We start from the raw sequence: 23,535 nt of genomic DNA on the forward strand, positions 1-23,535 counted from the left end.
CTGCCATCAGTTGATTAAAAAAAAAAGGCTTTCCAGCAGAGTACCCCTTTAAGGCACTGCATCCTAGGTATATGTCAGCATTCCATTTAAAAAAAAAAAGGATGCAGAAAAAGAGTAACAGCAAGAGAAAGAAAGAAAAAACATGTGGGAGACTGAGATTTGGATTTCTAAAAAATGGAACACATGGTGAACTAATTTCTATTTTTTCTATTTTCCAGATCATAGGGTGCAGCAAGCATTGTGTTTAATAAATCATTTCTGTGTAAGTGGGTGAGATAAAAACTGCCTCATTTTTTGGGTAAACATAAATGAGTTATCACATCTATCACATGTTTAGACTTTGTAGGCTTCGTAAGTTTGTATCACCTTCTACTTGGCTAAGATTTTCAAAAATGTGGTGCATTTTTGGTGCATTTAAACCTCACTGGTTTTGCAGTAGCCATTTCCTTTTTTTGGTAAGTCCCTCCCCTTTATAGAGCAAGGGGAAAAAGTATCAAAGAAGTGTCTAAAATACATTGAAAATGTGGTGAAAATCATGCAAGTCTTTTTGTGTGCAGATTGCACCAGATTTTTGGCACTGACAGTTTTATTTTTCTCCCCCATTATGTAGGTATTTGAGGCAAATATCCTAAAGATCGTCATTTTACACATTGGTCTTTTGATAATCTGCAGTGAAATAAATTGCTCTAAATTTACCAAAAGGCCCATTTCTGGGTACCACAGACTGATCCCTATGCCATCTATGAGCTAGTGTAGATTGCAGCTACAATCTATACCAGTTTTCTGGCATAAATTATAGTAGACAAGGCAGGCATGAGAGGGTATGCCCACTTTATGAGAAGCTCTTTCCACTTAAAAAGTGGCAAGGTCATTGTAAAAGATTTTAATAAATTATCCCCATTCTCTTCTACATTACTAAATTTGATAATACATACATGTCATTTGTACTGGATTATGGTACAAAATAGAAATAAACACCATGGGGGAGATTTAGCAAAACCTGTGTAGAGGAAGGGTGGTGCAGTTGTCTATAGTAACTAGAGATGAGCGAACTTACAGTAAATTCGATTCGTCACGAACTTCTCGGCTCGGCAGTTGATGTCTTATCCTGCATAAATTAGTTCAGCTTTCAGGTGCTCCGGTGGGCTGGAAAAGGTGGATATAGTCCTAGGAGACTCTTTCCTAGGACTGTATCCACCTTTTCCATCCCACCGGAGCACCTGAAAGCTGAACTAATTTATGCAGGATAAGTCAGCAACTGCCGAGCCGAGAAGTTCGTGACGAATCGAATTTACTGTAAGTTTGCTCATCTCTAATAGCAACCAATCAGATCGCTTATTTCAAATTTTTTTAAAGCAGTTTAAAAATGAAAGAAGCCCTCTGATTGGTTTTATGGGTAAAACCAGACAATCTTGGGGTCAGGCAGATTGATAAAACACTAAAGTTACTTAAAGTTTGCAACTCCCATATAGTAGCGTTCACTTACCACATTATAGGAGACATTCTCGGGCTCAGACACAATTATTGGCAGATTGCTAATAAATCCAATTTCTCCATTTGCAATGTCAGGAGTAACTTTCAATGAAACATTTTGCAGAGCTCCAAGTCTTGGGCTTAATGGTGGCACTATGGGGCTGGGTCTCAGCAGTTCTGTGAATTCTAACTAAAAATAAATGACAGCAATAATAATTATATAAACACCAAAATATGGAATCTCGGATATTTAGCAAATACAGTCAACATTACACATGTTCAACTCAATTTAGCTTATATGTGGCAAAAAGTTCAGAAGTAAAAGAAAATGTTTGTTATAGAAACTAACAATATTTTATTCTAAGGAGTTGTTCAGTGTTTTGCAAAAATTAACATACTGCTGGGGTTCAGGAAAAAATGTGAAAAAGAAAATCTATACTTACCTAGCCCCGATCCCTCATTGCTTCTCTGCAGTTACTGTTAGCCTCCAGCCAGTCCTACTAGTTTTGTATCTTCTTCCTGCTTCCAAGACGAGCGCTCAGAGCAGGACCGGCTGGCTCAACCAATCACTTGCCACAGCAGTGTCCTGTCTCGGCCAGTGATTGGCTGAAAGGTAGATCCTGCATCAATCGCTTGTTTTTGAAGCAGAAAACAGATCAGATGGAGGTGGACTGGCAAAATCAAAAGGTGGGGCATATGTATGTTAACTGTACATTCTGCCTGTCTAGTGAAATCTATACAGTGATCCCTCAACTTACAATGGCCTCAACTTACAATAGTGTCAACATACAATGGTCTTTTTTGGACCATTGTAACTTGAAACCAGACTCACCATACAATGCTATGGAATCTGCAAAACATGTCAATGGCTGGAAGAACCGACCAATCAGAATTGGCATTCACTGGTAAAACCCCTGTATTCCTATAGTACAGGCACTGACTGGTGCCCCTACAGTACAGGGAGGTACTACATGTTCTGTACTACTTTTAACCCATGCCATGGTTAGCTGCTCCTTTGGACACCATGTTACTTTTTTAGGACATTGCATGTACTGTACAGGACCCTGAAGAAGCTCCTGTCCTCTACATAGACCAGTGTTTCCCAACGAGGTCGCCTCCAGCTGTTGCAAAACTACAACTCCCAGCATGCCCGGACAGCCGAAGGCAGTCCGGGCATGCTGGGAGTTGTAGTTTTGCAACAGCTGGGGGCACCCTGGTTGGAAAACACTTAAATAGACAGTGATTACAGCTCCCAGAAAATCTTTCTTACTTTTTAATGTAAGAATTTGCTTTATCTATATTAGTTATCTACTTATTTTTGTTTAATCCTCCCTTTTTCCTATTTTTGGATGACCTTTTGGGGCTTCAGAACCAATTACCAGGTTATGGTCTCAACATACAATGGTTTCAACTAACAATGGTCATCCTGGAACCGATTAATATTGTAACTTGAGGGACCACTGTACTGGAAACTTTCAGAAGAACACCACTAATGTAAAGTAAGCCAGCAATGCAATCATCAAGAAGGGACAATTAAAATATTTTGCAGAAATAATTATGTGATATTTTCACTGCATGTAGATATAATAAATGCATAATAAAGTGCTCTTAGTGCCTTAGCAAATATGAAACACTGTCATTTATATAAAGCAGTAGGACTGGAGATTAAATGAAGACTCATTTCTCTGTGTGCGATGTCTAAATACTGTTTATTGAAGGTTTGTCCAAATCTTTCGATCTTAGCCATGTAGCACAACAAAATTCCAAGCTTTTATAGTGAACATTTATATTTTGGCTCATTTGTCCAAGGAAGAGAGATTTGTTTAAAAAAAACACCTTTTCTTTTTTAATATAACACTCTGGGTACGTTTATTTTTCTTTTTATGAGCAAAGCTTTTGTGGAGGGATAGACAGCCATTTCTCAACAACTTCTTCTGAAAATGGGGTAATATAGGTTATGTAGCATTACATAATCTTTAAAGTCTTAGATTTGTTTGCTGTTGATACAGGTCATTTTGTTACTTCAGCTGACATACTATCTATAGAAAAACAGCAGGTTTTAATGAAAATTACGTATTGTACTTCAGCACTGTTCTTTTTTAGTACTATATAGTGTTGAGCGGCATAGGCCATATTCGAATTTGCGATATTTCGCGAATATATGGACGAATATTCGTCATATATTCGCTAAATTCGCATATTCGTAATATTCGCGTTTTATTTTCGCATATGCGAAAATGCGCGTATACGAAAATTAGCATATGTGAAAATTAGCATCAAACAAAATTAGCATAAGTGAAAATTGGTATATGTGAAAATGAGCATATGCAAAATTTGCACGCCAGTCTCACACAGTAGTATTAGAGCCTTCTTTACACCACACAAGCTGGAAGCAGAGGGGTGATCACTGTGATGTGTACTGTGAAAAAAAAAATGAAAAAAAAAGAATATTCGTAATTACGAATATATAGTGCTATATTCGCGAATTCGCAAATATGCGATATTCGCTAATAAAATTTGCATTGCGAATATTCGCGAGCAACACTAGTACTATACTACACTGCTCCAAAAAATAAAGGGAACACTTAAACAACACAATGTAACTCCAAGTCAATCACACTTCTGTGAAATCACACTGTCCACTCAGGAAGCAACACTGATTGACAATCAAGTGCACATGCTGTTGTGCAAATGGAACAGAAAACAGGTGGAAATTATAGGCAATTACCCCCAATAAAGGAGTGGTTCTGAAGGTGGTGACCACAGACCACTTCTCAGTTCCTATGCTTCCTGGCTGATGTTTTGGTCAGTTTTGAATGCTGGCGGTGCTTCTCTAGTGGTAGCATGTGACGGAGTCTACAACCCACACAAGTGGCTCAGGTAGTGCAGCTCGTCCAGTATGGCAAATCAATGTGAGCTGTGGCAAGAAGGTTTGCTGTGTCTGTCAGTGTAGTGTCCAGAGCATGGAGGCACTACCAGGAGACAGGCCAGTACATCAGGAGATGTGGAGGAGGCCGTAGGAGGGCAACAACCCACCAGCAGGACTGCTACCTCCACCTTTGTGCAAGGAGGAGCAGAAGGAGCACTGCCAGAGCCCATCAAAATGACCTCCAGCAGGCCACAAATGTGTCCATTCAAACGGGCAGAAACAGACTCCATGAGGGTGGTATGAGGGCCCGACGTCCACAGGTGGGGGTTGTGCTTACAGCCCAACACCGTGCAGGATGTTTGGCATTTGCCAGAGAACACCTAGATTGGAAAATTCACCACTGGCGCCCTGTGCTTTTCACAGATGAAAGCAGGTTCACACTGAGCACATGTGACAGATGTGACAGAGTCTGGAGACACTGTGGAGAACGTTCTTCTACCTGCAACATCCTCCAGCATGACCGGTTTGGAGGTTGGAGGTGGGTAGTAATGGTATGGGGTGGCATTTCTTTGGGGGGCCTCACAGCCCTCCATGTGCTTGCCAGAGGTTGCCTGACTGCCATTAGGTACCTAGATAAGATCCTTAGACCCCTTGTGAGACCATATGCTGGTGCGGTTGGCCCTGGGTTCCTCCTAATGTAAGACAATGCTAGACCTCATGTCTGGAGTGTGTCAGCAGTTCCTGCAAGAGGAAGGCATTGATGCTATGGACTGGCCCGCCCGTTCCCCAGACCTGAATCCGATTGAGCACATCTGGAACATCATGTCTTGCTTCATCCACCAACGCCAAGTTGTACCACAGACTGTCCACGAGTTGGCAGATGCTTTAGTCCAGGTCTGGGAGGACATCCCTCAGGAGACCATCCGCCACCTCATCAGAAGCATGCCCAAGCATTGTAGGGAGTTCATACGGGCACATGGAGGCCACACACACTACTGAGCCTCATTTTGACTTGTTTTAAGGACATTACATCAAAGTTGGATCAGCCTGTAGTGTGGTTTTCCACATTGATTTTTAGTGTAACTCCATACCCAGACCTCCATGGGTTGATAAATTTGATTTCCATTGATAATTGTTGTGTGATTTTGTTGTCAGCACATTCAACTATGTAAAGAAGAAAGCATTTCATACAATTAGTTCATTCATTCAGATCTAGGATGTGTTATTTTATTGTTCCCTTTATTTTTTTGAGCAGCGTATTTGTCCTTTTCAGTACTATACTTTCTGGAGGCAATTTGCAATTTGCAGTTTGCCTATTTAAGGGCCCCTTCCCAGTGCTCAATGCCTGAGCAATAGGTGGGTTTATCATAGTCTGCAACAGGAGCTTACATGTTGCTCTCAAGGTTTGACCTGCTTGTCTAGTGACCATTCTACTGGCCGCTGCCTGTCATGATCTTGTCCTAAGTTTACCATGACGAGGAACTCAGCTTGAAAGACTTTGTTTTCTGCCTACTCCTCCTGCTATACATCAGCTGTTGGAGACTCCTCTGAAGATACCTGAGCAACCTGTTAGTCTCCTACATACAGGAAGGCTTTACAACAAATTGTGACGGCTAGACAGCTAAACCATGGAGCAAAGATACAATATGACCTGGTCTGATAAAAATTTTAATTTAAAATCATGTGGACGGAAATTAACTATAGAAAGATGGTAAGCTGGCAGAAGCAGTGTAAATTCGATTCATAGAGGCCACATCTCCAGGGCCTGCTGCTAACTTCTTGGTGCCAGACTCCAGAAGACACCTTAAAAGATCTTGTAGTCCATGCCTCAGCAAATCAGACTTCTTTTTTGGCATAGGGGAACACAGAAAGTATTAGATATGTAATGTTATGGCTGATCAGATGGTAGCACAAGCTTATTCCACAGGTTGAGACATTTGACCTTACATGATTTGTCAATGAGCCTTTTAACTACGAAAGGGTTTTGGTGAGACAAACTGAAGCATGAACCTAAGAGGATCCAGTTTTCCCACTTAGAGCATCAGGTCACAGCTTTTAAGGGTACTGGTAGATTGCATTCTACAATTATGCCACTACTCATACACTAAGGGTATGTTCACACTTTTTTAAATTTGGTGTATTTTATTTTATAGTCTGCAATAATGTAGCCAGAAGATGTGAATTTTATGCTGTGTGAACATAGCCTAAGATAAGTACTGTATAGTTAAATATTCTTTATTAAGTTTAAAGTGAGTGATCATTATATTACATTTTTACATATCACAGAGTGCTGAGACCCCTAACAATCATTACAATGAGCGGGGGCAAGCTCGTGGTTGCCATTCTGGGAAGCAGGGCAAAGATCACTGCGAGATGGGGAGTTCTAATGATCGGTGGGAGTCTCAGCAGTGTCTGTCTCTGTTATATGTCAAAAATGTATTTTATTTAATTACAGGGAAATTTTAACCATACAAATAGAATACTAATTGATATATTTTTGTTGGGATTTAAAAAAAACATCTAATTTATTTTCTATTGGTTTACATGACTAGAACATATTAAAAGGGGCTAGTGATGTTTACGATTCACCAGATAAGAGCCCAGTAAAACGAATAGCCTTTTTTTAAAAACATATTTCCATAAGGTTTGTAAATTCATTTTTATAAAGTTGTGTGATACTTTACCTGTACAAGAAAATGAGCCCCATTCTGGAGAAATGCGTCATTTCTTATTGATAATTTTACAGTAATAGTTGCTCTTGATTCTTCAAAAATAACACTGTTCCTTGATGAAACATTAAGGACTCCTTCTTTTGCTCTTATGGGATCCACTGGTCCAGCTGGGATATACAGTGCATTATACACTAATTTTACATCGCCTTTGGTTCCACCTTGCCTTACAAAGCTCAAGGTCAAGCATCGTCCCTCAGGACTGCTCTCAATTTTCTGCTCCTCTATAGCATGAAATTGAATGAAGCCGTACACATCATCACTGTCTTGCATGTAGAATAGAAGCTGCAAAACATATATTAGATGGTCAAGCCAAGGGAATACTAATTTAACATTCAATTTACATATCTGTGGATGAAATATAAGAATTATAGCATTTCAACAATACAAACCTCTGTTGGAGAGCCAAGCTCTGCCCCACCTTCAGCTCTTGAAATCTGCAACAGATATGCCTCAGCTTCTTCAGGAACATCATCTGATACAATTGTGAGGGGTACTGTTGCCATCATCTGCCCCTGTGAAAACTGAAGTACACCAGAATCTGGATGGATGTCGGTGGTCACGGGTGATGTATCACTGCTGTTGCGTTTAATGACCCATCTTACTGAAACATTGCCATGTGTCCCTCCATTTCTCACTATCGTTATTCCATCATATCTATCCCCAAAAAAAGCAGAGAAACATTAATTATTTTTTTCTTTTATAATATGGATTTTAATATACAATAAACATGTTGACAAGATTATTAGAAAGCAGATCAAAAGAAATCTTATCTGACATCATAACATGTTCAGCACAACACACAGAAACACAAATGCTAAAATATATGTCTGAAAAAAGATGACAATGACCATGCTGCAAGTTGTATACAGAGATCTTTTACCTTAGCACCCAAGTTTTTTCAACATGATCAGCAAATTGTAAAGAGACATATAGTCTGACTGAATGTAACATTTTAAATGAGTTTCTGAAAAAAACAATTGAGAAAAGTACCAATACACCTCTGTACAGCAACTTGGTTTTGATACTAATTTTTCATGCTGTTGGTGGGATTACAAATGTGAAGGACTATAGTTGCGTGATTCCTCTCCTATCACATAGATAATGCCTCTACACAGCTTCCTGCATTCCCTACTTCTACAGTTTGTAACAAGGTGCTGTAATTATTCTCTGTACACTACTTTGCTGCTCACTGGCTCCGATTTTTTTTGCAGCCCAGCATGTGAAACATGATCCATCCAGAGACAGAAATGGAGAAGTGAGAGCAAGGAAGTTGTGAAGAAAAGATGCACGAGATGCCTCACCACTGGTTTACAAGTGTCCAGTTCCGCTGTACAGCACTTCAGCACTGTACAGTCTCAATCAAGTTAGTGCCCACTAAGTGGTCTCAGCAATGACCCACCTGAGCAACTGATTGGCTTAGCAGGCACACTGTGCAGCAGAACCAGGCACTGTCAGAAAGGAGGATCAGTGCAGGTGAATGCAGTTTATTTATTTTATTTTTTTTCATACCAGCCTGAACCCATTTAACTGTAAAAAATAATTATTGTTTGATCCTTTCAAATCTAAAGTGGGGGAAAAAAGTATTTAGTCAGCCACCAAGTGTGCAAGTTCTCCCACTTAAAAAGATCAGAGAGGCCTGTAATTTTCATCATAGGTATACCTCAACTATGAGAGACATAATGAGAAAAAAATACATAAAATCTCATTGTTTGATTTTTAAAGAATTTATTTTCAAATTATGGGGGAAAATAAGTATTTGGTCACCTACAAACAAGCAAGATTTCTGGCTCTTACAGACCTGTAACTTCTTCTTTAAGAGTCTCCTCTGTCCTCCACTCCTTACCTGTATTAATGGCGCCTGTTTGAACTTGTCATCAGTATAAAAGACACTTGTCCACAACCTCAAACAGTCACACTTCAAACTCCACTATGGCCAAGACCAGAGAGCTGTCGAAGGAAAACAGAAACAAAATTGTAGACCTGCACTAGGCTGGGAAGACTGAATCTGCAATAGGAAAGCAGCTTGGTGTGAATAAATCAACTGTGGAAGCAATTATTAGAAAATGGAAAACATACAAGACCACTGATAATCTCCCTCAATCTGGGGCTCCACGCAAGATCTCATCCCGTGGTGTAAAAATGATTACCAGAATGGTGAGCAAAAATCCCAGAACCACACGGGAGGACCAAGTGAATGACCAGCAGATAGCTGGGACCAAAGTAACAAAGGCTAACATCAGTAACACACTACGCCACCAGGGACTCAGATCATGCAGTGCCAGACGTGTCCCTGTGCTTAAGCCAGTACATGTCCGGGCCCATCTGAAGTTTGCTAGAGAGCATTTTGATGATCCAAAAGAGCATTGGGAGAATGTCATATGGTCAGATGAAACCAAAGTAGAACTTTTTGGTAAAAACTCAACTCGTCATTGTCAGGATCCGGACTGGTATGCAGGGAGGACACGGCTAGTGGATCCTCTGTACCAGAGAGGCGATGGCGTGGGCCATACCAGGGGAACGGAATCTAAGAGGTTACTGGTTTTCACCAGAGCCCGCCGCAAAGCGGGATGGACTTGCTGCGGCAGGTAACCCACAGGTCGTTCCACCCGGTAGCGACTCAACCCCTCTGGCGGCTGAGACTGGCGCGGGACACAAGGACAAGGCAAAGGCAAGGTCAGACATAGCAGAAGGTCTGGGCAGGTGGCAACGGTTCATAGTCAGGGGCAACAGCAAGGGTCTGGATACACAGGCAATGGCTCACAGAAACGCTTTCACCTGCACAAGGGCAACAAGATCCGGCAAGGACAGGAAGGTGAAGTGGGTTTATATATGTTAGGGAGTGATTGGAACAGATTGGGCCAGGCAACAATTAATGGAGCACTGGCCCTTTAAATCTGAGAGACCCGGCGCGCGCGTGCCCTAGAGAGCGGGACCGCGCGCTCCGGGACTGAGCAGATGGAGGACGGGGCAGGAAACCAGAATGGGATGCGACCCACGGGCAGTCACGTCCTGCCGCGCGGATCGCATCCCCGCCCGGGGGAAACAGAGCAGCGCTCCCGGTCAGCGAGTCTGACCGGGGCGCTGCAGACAGGAGCCGAAAGCCGCGAGCGCTCCGGGGAAGGAGAGGGAACCGGATCGCTCGGCGTGACAGTCGTGTTTGGAGGAGAAAGAATGCTGAGTTGCATCCAAAGAACAACATACCTACTGTGAAGCATTGGGGTTGGAAACATCATGCTTTGAGGCTGTTTTTCTTCAAAGGGACCATGACGACTGATACATGTAAAGGAAACAATGAATGGGGCCATGTATCGTGAGATTTTGAGTGAAAACCTCCTCCAATCAATAAGGGCATAGAAGATGAAACGTGGCTGGGTCTTTCAGCATAACAATGATCCCAAACACCCTGCCCGGGAAACGAAGGAGTGGCTTCGTAAGAAGCATTTCAAGGTCCTGGAGTGGCCTAGCCAATCTCCAGATCTCAACCCCATGGAAAACCTTTGGAGGGAGTTGAAAGTCTGTGTTGCCCAGCGAGGAGATCTGCATGCAGGAATGGGCCAAAATACCAGCAACAGTGTGTGAAAACCTTGTGAAGACTTATAGAAAACGTTTGACCTCAGTCATTGCCAAAAAAGGGTATATAACAAAGTATTGAGATGAACTTTTGAGATGAATAATTTGCAAATAAATTCTTTAAAAATAAGACAATGTGATTTTATGGATTTTTTTTCTCATAGTTGAGATATACCTATAATGAAAATTACAGGCCTCTCTCATCTTTTTAAGTGGGAGAACTTGCACAATTGGTGGCTGACTAAATACTTTTTTTCCCCACTGCATGTCTATTGGAACTCTGTATGAGAAAAAAAGGAGCTTCAACAGACTTAAGAAATGTATTAATTCAGGAAGTTAGACCTACAAAATGACACATGGGGGAAATTTGTCATCAAAATTGCAAAAAATTTCAAAAAATGCTGGTGGATATTCACATTAAAGATAAGCCTCATACTTTTTTTTCTTCGCAAGAGTTTTATATAGCATTTATAGCATTTTTTACAGCATGTTATATAAACATGGAATAAAGATATAAAACTTACCTTAATACTTCATCTTCATTGATAATTACTATCTGTGCAAGAATGGCACTGTTAATGGATAAAACTCCATAGGGTTTATCATTAGGTTCAATAGTAATGTAGACAGTGCTTGGATATTGTAAAACAGCATCACCTTGTAGTGATTCCTCCAGCAAAACAATTTGAAATGACTCTGCTATTTCAGGGATTGAATCATCTATAATTTTAAATTGTAGTGCAATTTCCTGAACTTTTGGAGGAAATCTAATTGTATTGTTTGGCTGAAGGTCTATGAAGTCTTTTATGAGCTGCGCGCTAGATGTTGAGTTCCCAGTTATTATTCTATATTTGATAAAGACTTCAGAGTCATCAGAACCAACAACAATATCAGTATACGTCTTTCCTCTTATCACGGGGATGATTATCACGTCTTCTGTCTCAGGCACCATGTAAGAATTCTGACTAAACCGCACTGGGCTATCATTTTTTTTTATATTTATCTGCAATGTGCTCTTTGTTATGTTGATCTCTGCACCGCCATACACGTCTGTGAGTCTTAAGGTAAAGTTTTCATCATTTTCAGGAATCTATAAAATAAAAGAAATAAAGAATACGTCTATATCTTACACAATTTATATGTCAATTTTTAAAATCAGTCTGTAGTCAATTAAAGGGGAATCTAGCAATATACAGATGCAACCATAGTGATCTTAGAGGGGTACTCCGATGAAAAACTGGTAAATCAACTGGTGCCAGAAAGTTAAACAGATTTGTAAATTACTTCTATTAAAAAATCTTAATCATTCCTGTACTTATTAGCTGCTGAATACTACAGTGTAAATTATTTTCCGTTTGAAACACAGAGCTGTCTGCTGACATCATGAGCACAGTGCTCTCTGCTGACATCTCTGTCCATTTTAGAAACTGCCAGCGTAAAAGGAAATCCCCATAGCAAACATATGCTGTTCTGGGCAGTTCCTAAAATGGACAGAGATGTCAGCAGAGAGCACTGTGCTCATGATGTCAGCAGACAGTTCTGTGTTTCAAAAAGAAAAGAATTTCCGCTTTAGTATTCAGCAGCTAATAAGTACAGGAAGGATTAAGATATTTTTATAGAAGTAATTTACAAATCTGTTTAACTTTCTGGCACCAGTTGATTTAAAAAAATAAAAGTTTTTCACCGGAGTACCCCTTTAAATGTGTTAACCCAACACAGCAATATGTTGTGTTGGGATTTCCTGATGAACCAGAGTTTATTATTATTATTTATTTTTATTGCGACCTTGGTTCCAGTAATGAAGAGTAATGTTAAAATTAGGTGTGTGCAACTCACTAAGATAGTTTATTTCAATTTAGTGCACAAGGTGTGCAGTACAATATCTTAAGGTACCAGAGATCAAGATGACACCAGTTACATCTGTATTCTAAAATCTTATTCTTTTCTAGTCCAAGTATGAAAACAACAATGATTTATACTATTATCATATTCTATGTATTAGACAAATTTCATACAACATTTATCATGTACTGTTAATGTACACACCATTGTGCCCAGTTTAAAGGGGTGTTTCCATTTCAAGATGTAATCCCCTCTCCAGCAGACAGAAAACCACTGATCTCAAGGATGGGGAAAAAATTGTCCCTAAAATGAATGTTGTGCGTCCAACTTACATGACCAGAGCTCCATTTATTTTTATTTTCAGCTCCATTTATTGTGTAGTGATCAGAAAAGTTCAATGGCCCAATAGAGAATGAATAGAGTACAAGAGCATTAATTCCAGGGACAATCTTGACCCCATTCTTGGGATCGGTGTGGGACCCGTGGGATGATCCCCACAGATCAACTTATTATCCCCTCTCCTATTAATAGGGGATAACATCTTGAGATAGGAATACCATTTTGATAAGCAAGTAAATGCCAAAAGATACATAGTTGAGCCAGTAAAGGAATGAGGCTGTAGGTTAGCAGAAAATGAGCATGTAAAATGCCAGATATTTTTAAGAAATTGTAAAATTAAGAAATGGGTTTTTGAAACAAAGGAATTAAGAATATCGAAGAATGTGCTGTAAATGTTTAAATGGAGCCGAGAAGGCATCTGTTTAATGGATGAATATTCATGTGAAGGATATCAATTACACTAGGGAGCTCATGAATAAAACACCTAATGAATATCATTGTGGGAATATCTCAGTAATGGCTTTGGTTATTAAGAAATCAAGCATGCAGAATAGGTATATTCATGGTGCTTAGACATGTCTATATTCAGATTTGAACAGAAAATGTGTAATAAGATTTTTCCATATTTGCTTTATTGGTTAGTTATCTAGTTTATCAGGTTGAACATATTTATTCCATTTATTCATTCATAGGCTGGCAATACATGTAAGAGAGCTGTCAGCTGCACGGGCAATCCCTCCATACACACAATAAAGAAGCCAACATTTTTTTGTAATAATAACAGAGGAGACTCTAAGTAAAGATGCCATAATATATGAGTATTTTCTAGAACTGATGTGTCAGGAAAAAGACACAGGTCCTAAGTTTTAAAGTGACAATCCAGCCAAAACCTCTGCTGTGTGAAAAGTGAGTGACTTTCTCCATGTAACTCTATGGAACGCTAAAAGTGAGGCTAATAAAGTTGCATTAACAAAGTGACCTCTGGGTTACCCAGAAACGGCTGTTCACACTGGGGAGCAGTGAAAACCAGAAGTGGTGCATTATAGGGGGAAACAGTGTCCTGTAAGAAGGGAAGTAGGGCAGCTGTATACTGTCAACATTGTTATGCTTGAGTAAAATACCTTTTGGTTGGAATCTTCCTTTAAATATTGTACATAGTTTTCCATTCATATTCACATACACATTGAACAACATTTAAGAATCCAAACAGGCAAGTGATGCACAACTCCTAATGAGGTCACCCATGTGTGCACACGCCGAGCAGAGAAAGGGTAGGGTCACATATAGCCTATACACAGCTAAATCCACTGTGTGCAACCATGTGTACACAGTAAGGTTTGGAGGCGGGCTGGCGCATCACAGTCAGATTGGCGAGCTAAGCCCTTCTCCACTGTTCACACATGGCTGCTCATAGGAGAATATGCTGCATATTTTTCCCTGTGCAGCGGATTTCGGGCAGAGTGAAATACGCTGCATGTACACTAACCTAAAAATGGAAATCAGCTCTTACATGAAAGTTGTAAAATCAAGTTGAAATCTAGTTAATTCTAAGTTTAGTATAATCTAGCTAAACATGGCCTTTCTTGAGCAATGCTTAGGAAAGGCCATATCTAACTAAATTGTTGCATCCTAGGATTAAAATTTCCACTTGATTTTATAACTTTATGAGAGTTCTGCTCTATATTTTTCTGATTCTCTGAGGCCAATACAAAGCTTTATGATAGTCCACTGCTAACCTTAGCCCACTTTGAGTGCATGACATTTACAGCTACTTTTTGTATAGTTTCAAATGGCATTCTCCCATGATCTCTGCATCTGCAACTTCTATAAACTGTTGTGTAGCATAGCCTCCAAGTCCAAATCCAATATCAGCAGCATTCCCAGGAGGGTTGTGCCCCCTTATTATATAATTTGTAACATTCTTAATACAGAAAGTAATGTCTTCTTTACAATGCAGTTGACAAAATACAAATTATCTATCTTACCTGATCATCTAAAACTGTCAAGTTGTAAATGAAGATTGACCTCCCACTGAAGAATGTAATGTTTGCCTTAGCCGGAATTAGATCTTCATCAGCTGGATTAGGACCTCCATCTATCTGTAAAACCATATCAGCAATATTTGAAAATATAAAATACTGTAGTGTGCATGTAGACTTACAGACGTTGACAATTTGTTGGTCCCCTTCCGTTAAAGACAGAAATTCCCACAATGCTGCCTAAAATTACTTAAATTTACAAAACGAATAATAAGTATTAATATGAGAATTTCAATGTATTGAAAATTAACTGATAAAAATGGTTCAACGGAATCATTTTGAGAAACAAAAAACTGGCCTGGACAAAAATGATTGTACCCCTCGAAATGGTAGGAAATTATTTGACAATAGTCAAATGTTAAACTAAGGTGTGTTCTGAAATTAGCACCACAGGTGTCTCCAGACTTGTAATCAGTCAGTTTGCCTATTTATATGGTGAAAAGCAGTCACTGTGCTGTTTGGTATCATGCTCTGGACCACATTAAACATGGACCACAAAAAGCCAAGGAGATTAGAAAGAAAATCATAGGCAAGTATGTTAAAGGGAAAGGCTATAAGACCATTTCCAAACAGTTTGATGTCCCTGTGACTACAGTTGCTCATATGATTCAGAAGATTAAGGTCCACGGGACTATAGCCAACCTCCCTGGACGTGGCTGCAAGAGGAAAATGGATGACAAATCAAAGAGACAGATAATACAAATGCTAACCAAAGAGCTCAGAACAACCAAAGACATAAGAGGTGAAGTCAAAGGTCAAGGAAGGTCAGTGTCAGATCGAAACATCCGTCACTGGTTGAGACTAAGTGGACTTAATGAAAAAAGACCAAAGAGGACACTACTGTTGAAAACAAATAATAAAAAAGCAAGACTGGAATTTGCCAAAATGCATATTGACAAGACACAAAGCATCTGGGAGAATGTCAATTCACATTAGCTCTCTGTTCCCAGACGCAAAAATGAAGCATACAAGGAAAAGAACACTTTACCTACTGTGAAGCATGGAAGAGGCTCAGTTATGTTTTTGGGCTGCTTTGTTGCATCTGGCACACTGTGTCTTTAATCTATACAGGGTACAATGAATTCTGCAGTGAAATGTTCTGCCCAGCGTCAGAAAGCTTGGTCTCAGCCACAGGTCATGGGTCATCCAGCAGAATAGTGAACCAAAACACACAGCTAATAAAACCTTATAATGGCTACGAGCAAAACATTGAAATTTTCTGCAGTGACCTCCTATGAGCCCTGATGTAAATCCTATTGAACATCTGTTAAAGGAGCTAAAACATACAGTCTGGAGAAGGCACCTTCCCACCTGAGACAGCTGGAGAGGTATCTTATGAGGAGTGGGCCAAGGTACCTGTAGACCAGTGCAGAAGTCTCATTGAGAGTTACAGAAATCCCATGATTGCATTGACTGCCTCAAAAAGTGGTGCACCAAAATATTAAGTTCATGGACCATCATTTTTGTCCAGGCTAGTTTTACTATGGAATACAATTCAAATGCAATGTCATATTTTCATCAGATGATTCTTAGTAAATTGATATTTAGTATTACTTTTGTCAGTTTTACGTTATTTCAGGGAGCATTTTTTTTTTTTTTTGTCTTTGACTAAAGGGGACCAACAATGCTGTCCACATCTGTACTTAAAGGGGTACTCTGGGGGAAAAACAACTTCTTCAAATCAACTGGTGCCAGAAAGTTAAACAGATTTGTAAATTACTTCTATAAATAAAAAAAAAATCTAAATCCTTCTTGTACTTGTTCTTTTCAGTCTGACCACAGTGCTCTCTGCTGCCACCTCTATCCATGTAAGAAACTGTCCGATGCAGGAGAGGTTTGCTATTGGGATTTTCTCCTACTCTGGACAGTTCCTGACACAGACAGAGGTGTCAGCAGAGCGCACTGTGGTCAGACAGAAAAGAACAACTCAACTTCCTCTGTAGTATCCAGCAGCTGATAAGTACTGGAAAGATTGAGATTTTTTAATAGAAGTAATTTACAAATCAGTTTAACTTTCCGGAGCCAGTTGATATGAAAAAATTGTTTTCCACCGGAGAACCCCTTTAAGAAACAAATGTCTCTTTCACCTATGAAATATAGACACTTTAGACACTATAGAAATATGGACACTTGGTTTAGAACGTTATCACTGATTTGATGGTGTTACTCGTGATTTCAGCTGAATCATGCATTGGTTTGGAATTCATTAATTGCGACATTTCAATTTGGCGCAAATTTTGGCGAAAATACCTTCATTAAGGTGCAAATCCACACCAAAAATAAAATGACAAAGAAAATAGCTACAACAATAGAATGTAAAACATTTAAACAGTGCACAACCAGAAAGTGGAAAAAGGACCCTGAACAATAAAAGAAGCAACCTGATTGGTTGCTAGGGCAAAAATGCAACACTTATCCAAGGCAGAGGTCTGGATGAATACCCCCCCCCCCTAATGCACAAATTAAAAACAGCAAAAAAGGCCCTGGCTGTGCAAGCTTTACCTCTGTAAACCAGCCAAAGTCCGAAGGTCAGATTTAACTGCCACACCTCCAATTTCTGCTTGGAATGTAATGGCTGACATTAGCGATCACGCTGATGTCTGCCATTAACCCTTCAGGTGCCGTGATCAGTACAGATCATGGCATCTGCAGCAGTCCAGCACTTATAATGGCTGGTCTGATCGCCCACGGCACTGCCCTGGGGATCAGATCAGCCAAGATAGCGGTCGGAGGTCCCTTCACCTGCCTCCGTCCATCTCCTGGGATCTTCTGCATACTGATCAGTGCTACGCCCTATGCATAGCACTGAACAGTATTAGCAATCTAAAGATTGCTATAAATAGTCACCTAGGGGGACTAAAAAAGTGTAAAATAAATGTAAAAATAAAAGTGAAATTTTTTTTTGAAAAAGCCCCTCCCCCAATAAAGTTTTAACTCCTTAACGACGAAGGAGATATATTTACGTCCTCCGCCAGCTACCGCGATATGCAGCGGGGTCACGTGTCCTATCAGGTCGGTCCCGGCGGCCATCAGCGGCCGGGAACCGCGGCTAATACAGGACATCACCGATCGCGGTGATGCCCTGTATTAACCCTTCAGACGCGGCGATCAAAGCTGAAAGTGAAACTATCCCGGCTGCTCAGTCGGGCTGTTCGGGACTGCCGCGGTGAAATCGCGGCATCCCAAACATCTTACAGGATACCGGGAGGGACCTTACCTGCCTCCTCGGTGTCCGATCGGAGAATGACTGCTCCGTGCCTGAGATCCAGGCAGGAGCAGTCAAGCGTTGATAACACTGATCACAGGTGTGTTAATACACGCCAGTGATCTGTGTAAAAGATCAGTGTATGTAATGTTATAGGCCCCTATGAGGACTATAACATTGCAAAAAAAAAGTTTAAAAAAAGTGTTAATAAACATCATTTAACCCCTTCCCTAATAAAAGTTTGAATCACCCCCCTTTTCCCATTAAAAAAATAAAACAGTGTAAATAAAAAGAAACATATGTGGTATCGCCGCGTGCGTAAATGTCCAAGCTATAAAAATATATCATTAATTAAACCGCACGGTCAATGGCGTACACGTAAAAAAATTCAAAATTCCAAAAAAGCGTATTTATGTGTTACGCCGAGCGCTCCGGGTCCCTGCTACTCCCCGGAGCGCTCGTGGCGTTCTTCTTCTGTTAGCAGCGCCCCGGTCAGACTCGCTGACCGGGAGCGCTGCTCTGAGTCCCCCGGCGGGGATGCGACCCACGCGGCAGGACGTGCCTGCCCGCGGGTCGCATCCCGTTCTGCTCACCTGCCCCGTCCTCCTTCCGTCCCATCCCGGCACGCGCGGCCCCGCTCTCTAGGGCGCGTGCGCGCCGGCTCTCTGAAATTTAAAGGGCCAGTGCACCACTAATTGGTGCCTGGCCCAATCAAGTGCAATCACCTCCATTTCCTATATAAACCCACTTCCCCTTCCTGTCCTCGCCGGATCTTGTTGCCCTAGTGCCCTGAGAAAGCGTTTTGTGTATCCCAAGCCTGTGTATCCAGACCCTTGCCGTTGCCCCTGACTACGACCCTTTGCTGCCTGCCCTGACTTTCTGCTATGTCCGACCTTGCTCTTGCCTTGTCCCTGTGTACCGCGCCTGTCTCAGCTGTCAGTGCGGTTGAGTCGCTATCGGGTGGAACGACCTGGGGGTTACCTGCCGCTGCAAGTCCATCCCGCTTTGCGACGGGCTCTGGTGAAAACCAGTAACCCCTTAGATTCCGTTCCCCTGGTACGGCCCACGTCATCACCCCACTGACACAGAGGATCCACCTCCAGTGTCCTCTCTGCATTCCAGCCCGGATCCTGACATTATGGTCACTTTTTATACTATTAAAAAATTCATAAAAAGTGATCAAAAGTCAGATCAAAACAATTATGGTACCGATAAAAACCTCAGATCACGGCGCAAAAAATTTGCCCTCATACCGCCCTGTACGTGGAAAAATTAAAAAGTTATAGGGGTCAGAGGAGGACATTTTTAAAAGTATAAATTTTCCTGCATGTAGTTATGTTTTTTTCCAGACGTACGACAAAATTAAACCTATATAAGTAGGGTACCATTTTAACCATATGGACCTACAGAATAATGATAAGGTGTTATTACCGAAATATGCACTGCGTAGAAACGGAAGCCCCCAAAAGTTACAAAATAACTTTTTTTCATCGATTTTGTCGCACAATGATTTATTTCTCCGTTTTGCCGTGGATTTTGGGGTAAAATGACTACTGTCACTGCAAAGTAGAATTGATGACGCAAAAAATAAGCCATAATATGGATTTTTAGGTGGAAAATTGAAAGAGTTATGATTTTTAAATGGTAAGGAGGAAAAAATGAAAATGCAAAAACTGAAAAACCCTGCGTCCTTAAAGGGGTACTCCGCACCCCTAGACATCTTATCCCCTATCCAAAGGATAGGGGATAAGATGTCAGATCGCCGGGGTCCCGTTGCTGGAGACCCCCGGGATCTCGGCTGCAGCACCCACCTGGACGGCTGCCACCTCACACCGGGAACGCTGGAGGCTTCGGATCCCGACCACAATGGCGGACAAGTGTGATGTCACGACTCCGCCCCGTGTTACGTCAAGCCCCGCCCCCTCAATGCAAGTCTATGGGAGGGGGCGTGACGGACCTCCCATAGACTTGCATTGAGGGGGACGTGGCATGACGTCACACGGGGCGGAGACGCGATGCCACGCTCGTCCACCATTGTGGTCCGGATCCGAAGCCTCCAGCGTTCCCGGAGTGAGGTGGCAGCTGTCCAGGTGGGTGCAGCAGCCGAGATCCCGGGGGCCCCCAGGAGCGGGACCCCGACAATCTGACATCTTATCCCCTATCCTTTGGATAGGGGATAAGATGTCTAGGGGTGCGGAGTACCCCTTTACGGGGTTAACTCACCCCTTTTCCCCATATTAATATAAAAAAGTGTAAAAAAAGATAAATAATAAACATATTTGGTATCATTGCATGCATAAATGTTCAAACTATAAAAATGCAATGTTAATGATCCCCTACGGCGAACAGCGCAAACGTTAAAAAAAAATTAAAAAGAAAGTAAAAAATGTCTGCTTTTTTGTCACATCAAACTGCAATTTTTTTTTTTGTTATAAAAAGTGATCAAAAAGTCACATATACACAAGTATGGTACAAAAAAAACTACAGATCATGGTGCAAAAAATGAGCCCTCGCACATCCCTGAATACGGAAAAGTAAGAAAGTTAGAAGTGGTCAAAATAGGGCAATTTTAAACAATCTGGCCCACATTTATCATTGTAGTGTAAGTGAATCATTTTATTACACCTTTTTTTTGTGTTCGCTGATAATGTGTAGAACCAAATTTATTAAATGTTCAAAGAGTATTTGATAAATTTTGTGCAGGTCCACATTTTCAGAAATTTCTCTCTTCACATACACCAAAAAGCTACACCGTGTCTGGGCTGGTGTAGTTTTAGAGACTTTTCAGTGGCTTTGCGCCTTTTTTTGCTCCTTTTCACAAAAAAGGTGCAGTTGATAAAACCCTTCTATATCATGTGTATTGCCAAAATCAGTGGATTGCAACTCAAAATCAGCAGAAATGTGTAAACCGAAAGGGGCAAAAAAAGGCACAAAAAACCCTGCTTGCTCCTTTTTTGCGCCTTTTCTAGACACAAAAAACAGTCTGAAGACAATGATAAATGTGGCCATTGATTTTGTAAAAATGTTTGAGATTTTTTTAAAAGCAGTACAATAATAGAAATTTATGTAACCATGGGTATCATTTTAATCGTATTGACGCAGGGAATAAAGAAAAAAAATTTACCGTAAAGTGTACAGCGCGAAAACGAAACCCCCCAAACTTGCAATATTATGATTTTCCTTAAAATTTCCTTACACCAAAAAATAATTGTTTGGGCTTACCATACATTTTAGGGTAAAATGAGTGATGTCTTTGCAAAGTACAACTGATCACACAAAAAACAAGCCCTCATATGGGTCTTCGATTGGAAATATAAAAGAGTTATGAATTTTAGAAGGCGAGGAGGAAAAAACAAAAACATAAAAATAAACTTGGCTGTATCCTTAAGGTGAAAATGGTCTGAGTCCTTAAGGGGTTAATAAACTTATCCCCGACCCCTAGTGATCTCCCGTACTGCACCCTCTCCTCATGAATAGTGGCGTGTCGACCACCACACAGAGAGGTGGGCAACATGCCCCCTTCATGCATCACTAAGGGAGGGGGCATGTCGAGTAGCTCCGGCTTTCCTATAGAGATGCATGAACGGGGCGAGTCGGCCACAGTTTCATGCCATGGTCGACACAATGCATTCAGGCAGAAAGTCAGGGCGCTGGGTGGGAGATTGCGGGGGTCCCAACGATTGGAACCCATGCAATCTGACAGTTTTTTTTATACAAAACTACAATCAAAATCTGTCCTATTTGCAATAATAGATCTGCAAGTATAGAGAGCCTAAGAAACTGAATATGCAGAAGAACATGAGTCCTAATGAGGACAGATGTAATTGGACACATTATGTGAAACATATATATTTGTTCCTTAAAGGGGTACTCCGGTGGAAAACATTTTTTTTTTTAAATCAACTGGTGCCAGTAAGTTAAACAGAGTTGTAAATTACTTCTATTAAAAAAATATTTACCCTTCCAGTACTTAGCAGCTGTATGCTACAGAGGAAATATATTTATTTTTGAATTTCTTTTTGTCATGTCCACAGTGCTCTCTGCTGACACCTGATGCCCGTATCAGGAACTGTCTAGAGCAGGAGAAAATCCCCATAGCAAACCTATTTGCTAGCACTGTGGACAAGACAAAAAATAAATTTAAAAAGAAAAAAAAAAAGAATTTCCTCCCTAGCATACAGCTGCTAATAAGTACTGAAATGATTGAGATTTTTAAATAGAAGTAATTTACAAATCTGTTTAACTTTCCGGCACCAGTTTATTTAAAAAAAAAAAAAAAAAGTTTTCCACCGGAGTACCCCTTTCAGAAAAAAAAAAAAAAACAATAGCAGAGCTTTAGATATTTTTCATGAATGACACAAATAACGCTGTGCCTAGTCTATATTGTAAGTACAGAGTAACAGATTAAACAGTGAAAAGAATGTTTTAGCAATTAATGTTAATGCTGAGCTAACATATTATGTCCTCAGACCGGCGGAGCTGAACTCACCTCAACAGTCACAGTCACGCTTCCATAAGTGCCTTTCTCTCTCAGAAGTATGACAGGCAAGGATTGATTTCTACCCTGTGGCTCATTCACTGTGATGGAGGACGACTGATGTGCAGAAAAAGAAAATAAAGAATATTTGAGGCTGTTCAACCATTAAACAGGAGGCCCAAGACAAAGAGACTTATGAAATTACCCTTAGAGACGAAAATTCATGAATCGTTCAATTAGCTCACAGGAACAAGGATAGGACAGGCCATGTTCACACATCATATAATGAATAGCTAATACCTTTGTGAAATAGGTAAAAAATATGTCTGCACAATGAAAAGTTTCTGTCAGTGCACACATTGTAAAGCATCCCTAATCCCAGCATTGGAATTATGGACTTTTTTAAAAACACTGTGGTGGAGATTTATCAAAACCTGTGTCGAGGAAAAATTGTCCAGTTGCCCATAGCAACCAATAAAATCTCTTCTTTCATTTTTCAGAGGCCTTTTTAACAATGAAAGAAACAATCTGATTGGTTGCTATGGGCAACTCAGCAACTTTTCCTCTGCACATGTTTCATAAATCTCCACCTGTGTGCACTGACAGACACTTTTCCATTGACTTACATTGCACCCTTGACTTAGATTGCACAAATGTACTGGAAGCTAACAAAGGAAAAACTATAATGGAAAGATTTGTCCTGTTTTTTTGCTTAAAATATTCACCAAAATACTGTGAATCCTGCCTTTAATGGGTTATACCAACTTGAGAAGTTATCCCCTATCCACAGGATAGTAAATTATAAACTGCATTCATTCAAGGGACATTTTTCCTCTGTTCTTGTGATCAGTGGTGTTCCCAGTGGTTGGACCCACACCCACCAATGTATTATCCCCTACCCCCTGTCGAGGCTGGGTTCACACTACGTTTTCTCCCATACGGGAGCGCATACGGCAGGGGGGAGCTAAAACCTCGCGCTCCCGTATGTC

At 40.7% G+C, this 23,535-nt stretch overlaps 1 protein-coding gene across 3 annotated transcripts in view; it reads right to left on the reverse strand.

Moving 5' to 3' along the window:
- Nucleotides 1-23,535, reverse strand: part of ADGRV1 (adhesion G protein-coupled receptor V1) — a 588,171-nt gene that overhangs the window by 482,366 nt on the left and 82,270 nt on the right. For all 3 annotated transcript variants that reach the window (XM_056538342.1, XM_056538334.1, XM_056538351.1), the window contains 6 exons: nt 22,559-22,663; nt 14,811-14,924; nt 11,169-11,734; nt 7,464-7,728; nt 7,027-7,356; nt 1,487-1,663 (listed from right to left, as the gene is read on the reverse strand). In XM_056538342.1, coding sequence (XP_056394317.1) covers nt 1,487-1,663; nt 7,027-7,356; nt 7,464-7,728; nt 11,169-11,734; nt 14,811-14,924; nt 22,559-22,663 — 1,557 coding nt within the window. The remainder of the gene's footprint in view (nt 1-1,486; nt 1,664-7,026; nt 7,357-7,463; nt 7,729-11,168; nt 11,735-14,810; nt 14,925-22,558; nt 22,664-23,535) is intronic.

Source organism: Hyla sarda, chromosome 1 (assembly GCF_029499605.1).
Source record: "Hyla sarda isolate aHylSar1 chromosome 1, aHylSar1.hap1, whole genome shotgun sequence".
NCBI lineage: Eukaryota > Metazoa > Chordata > Amphibia > Anura > Hylidae > Hyla > Hyla sarda.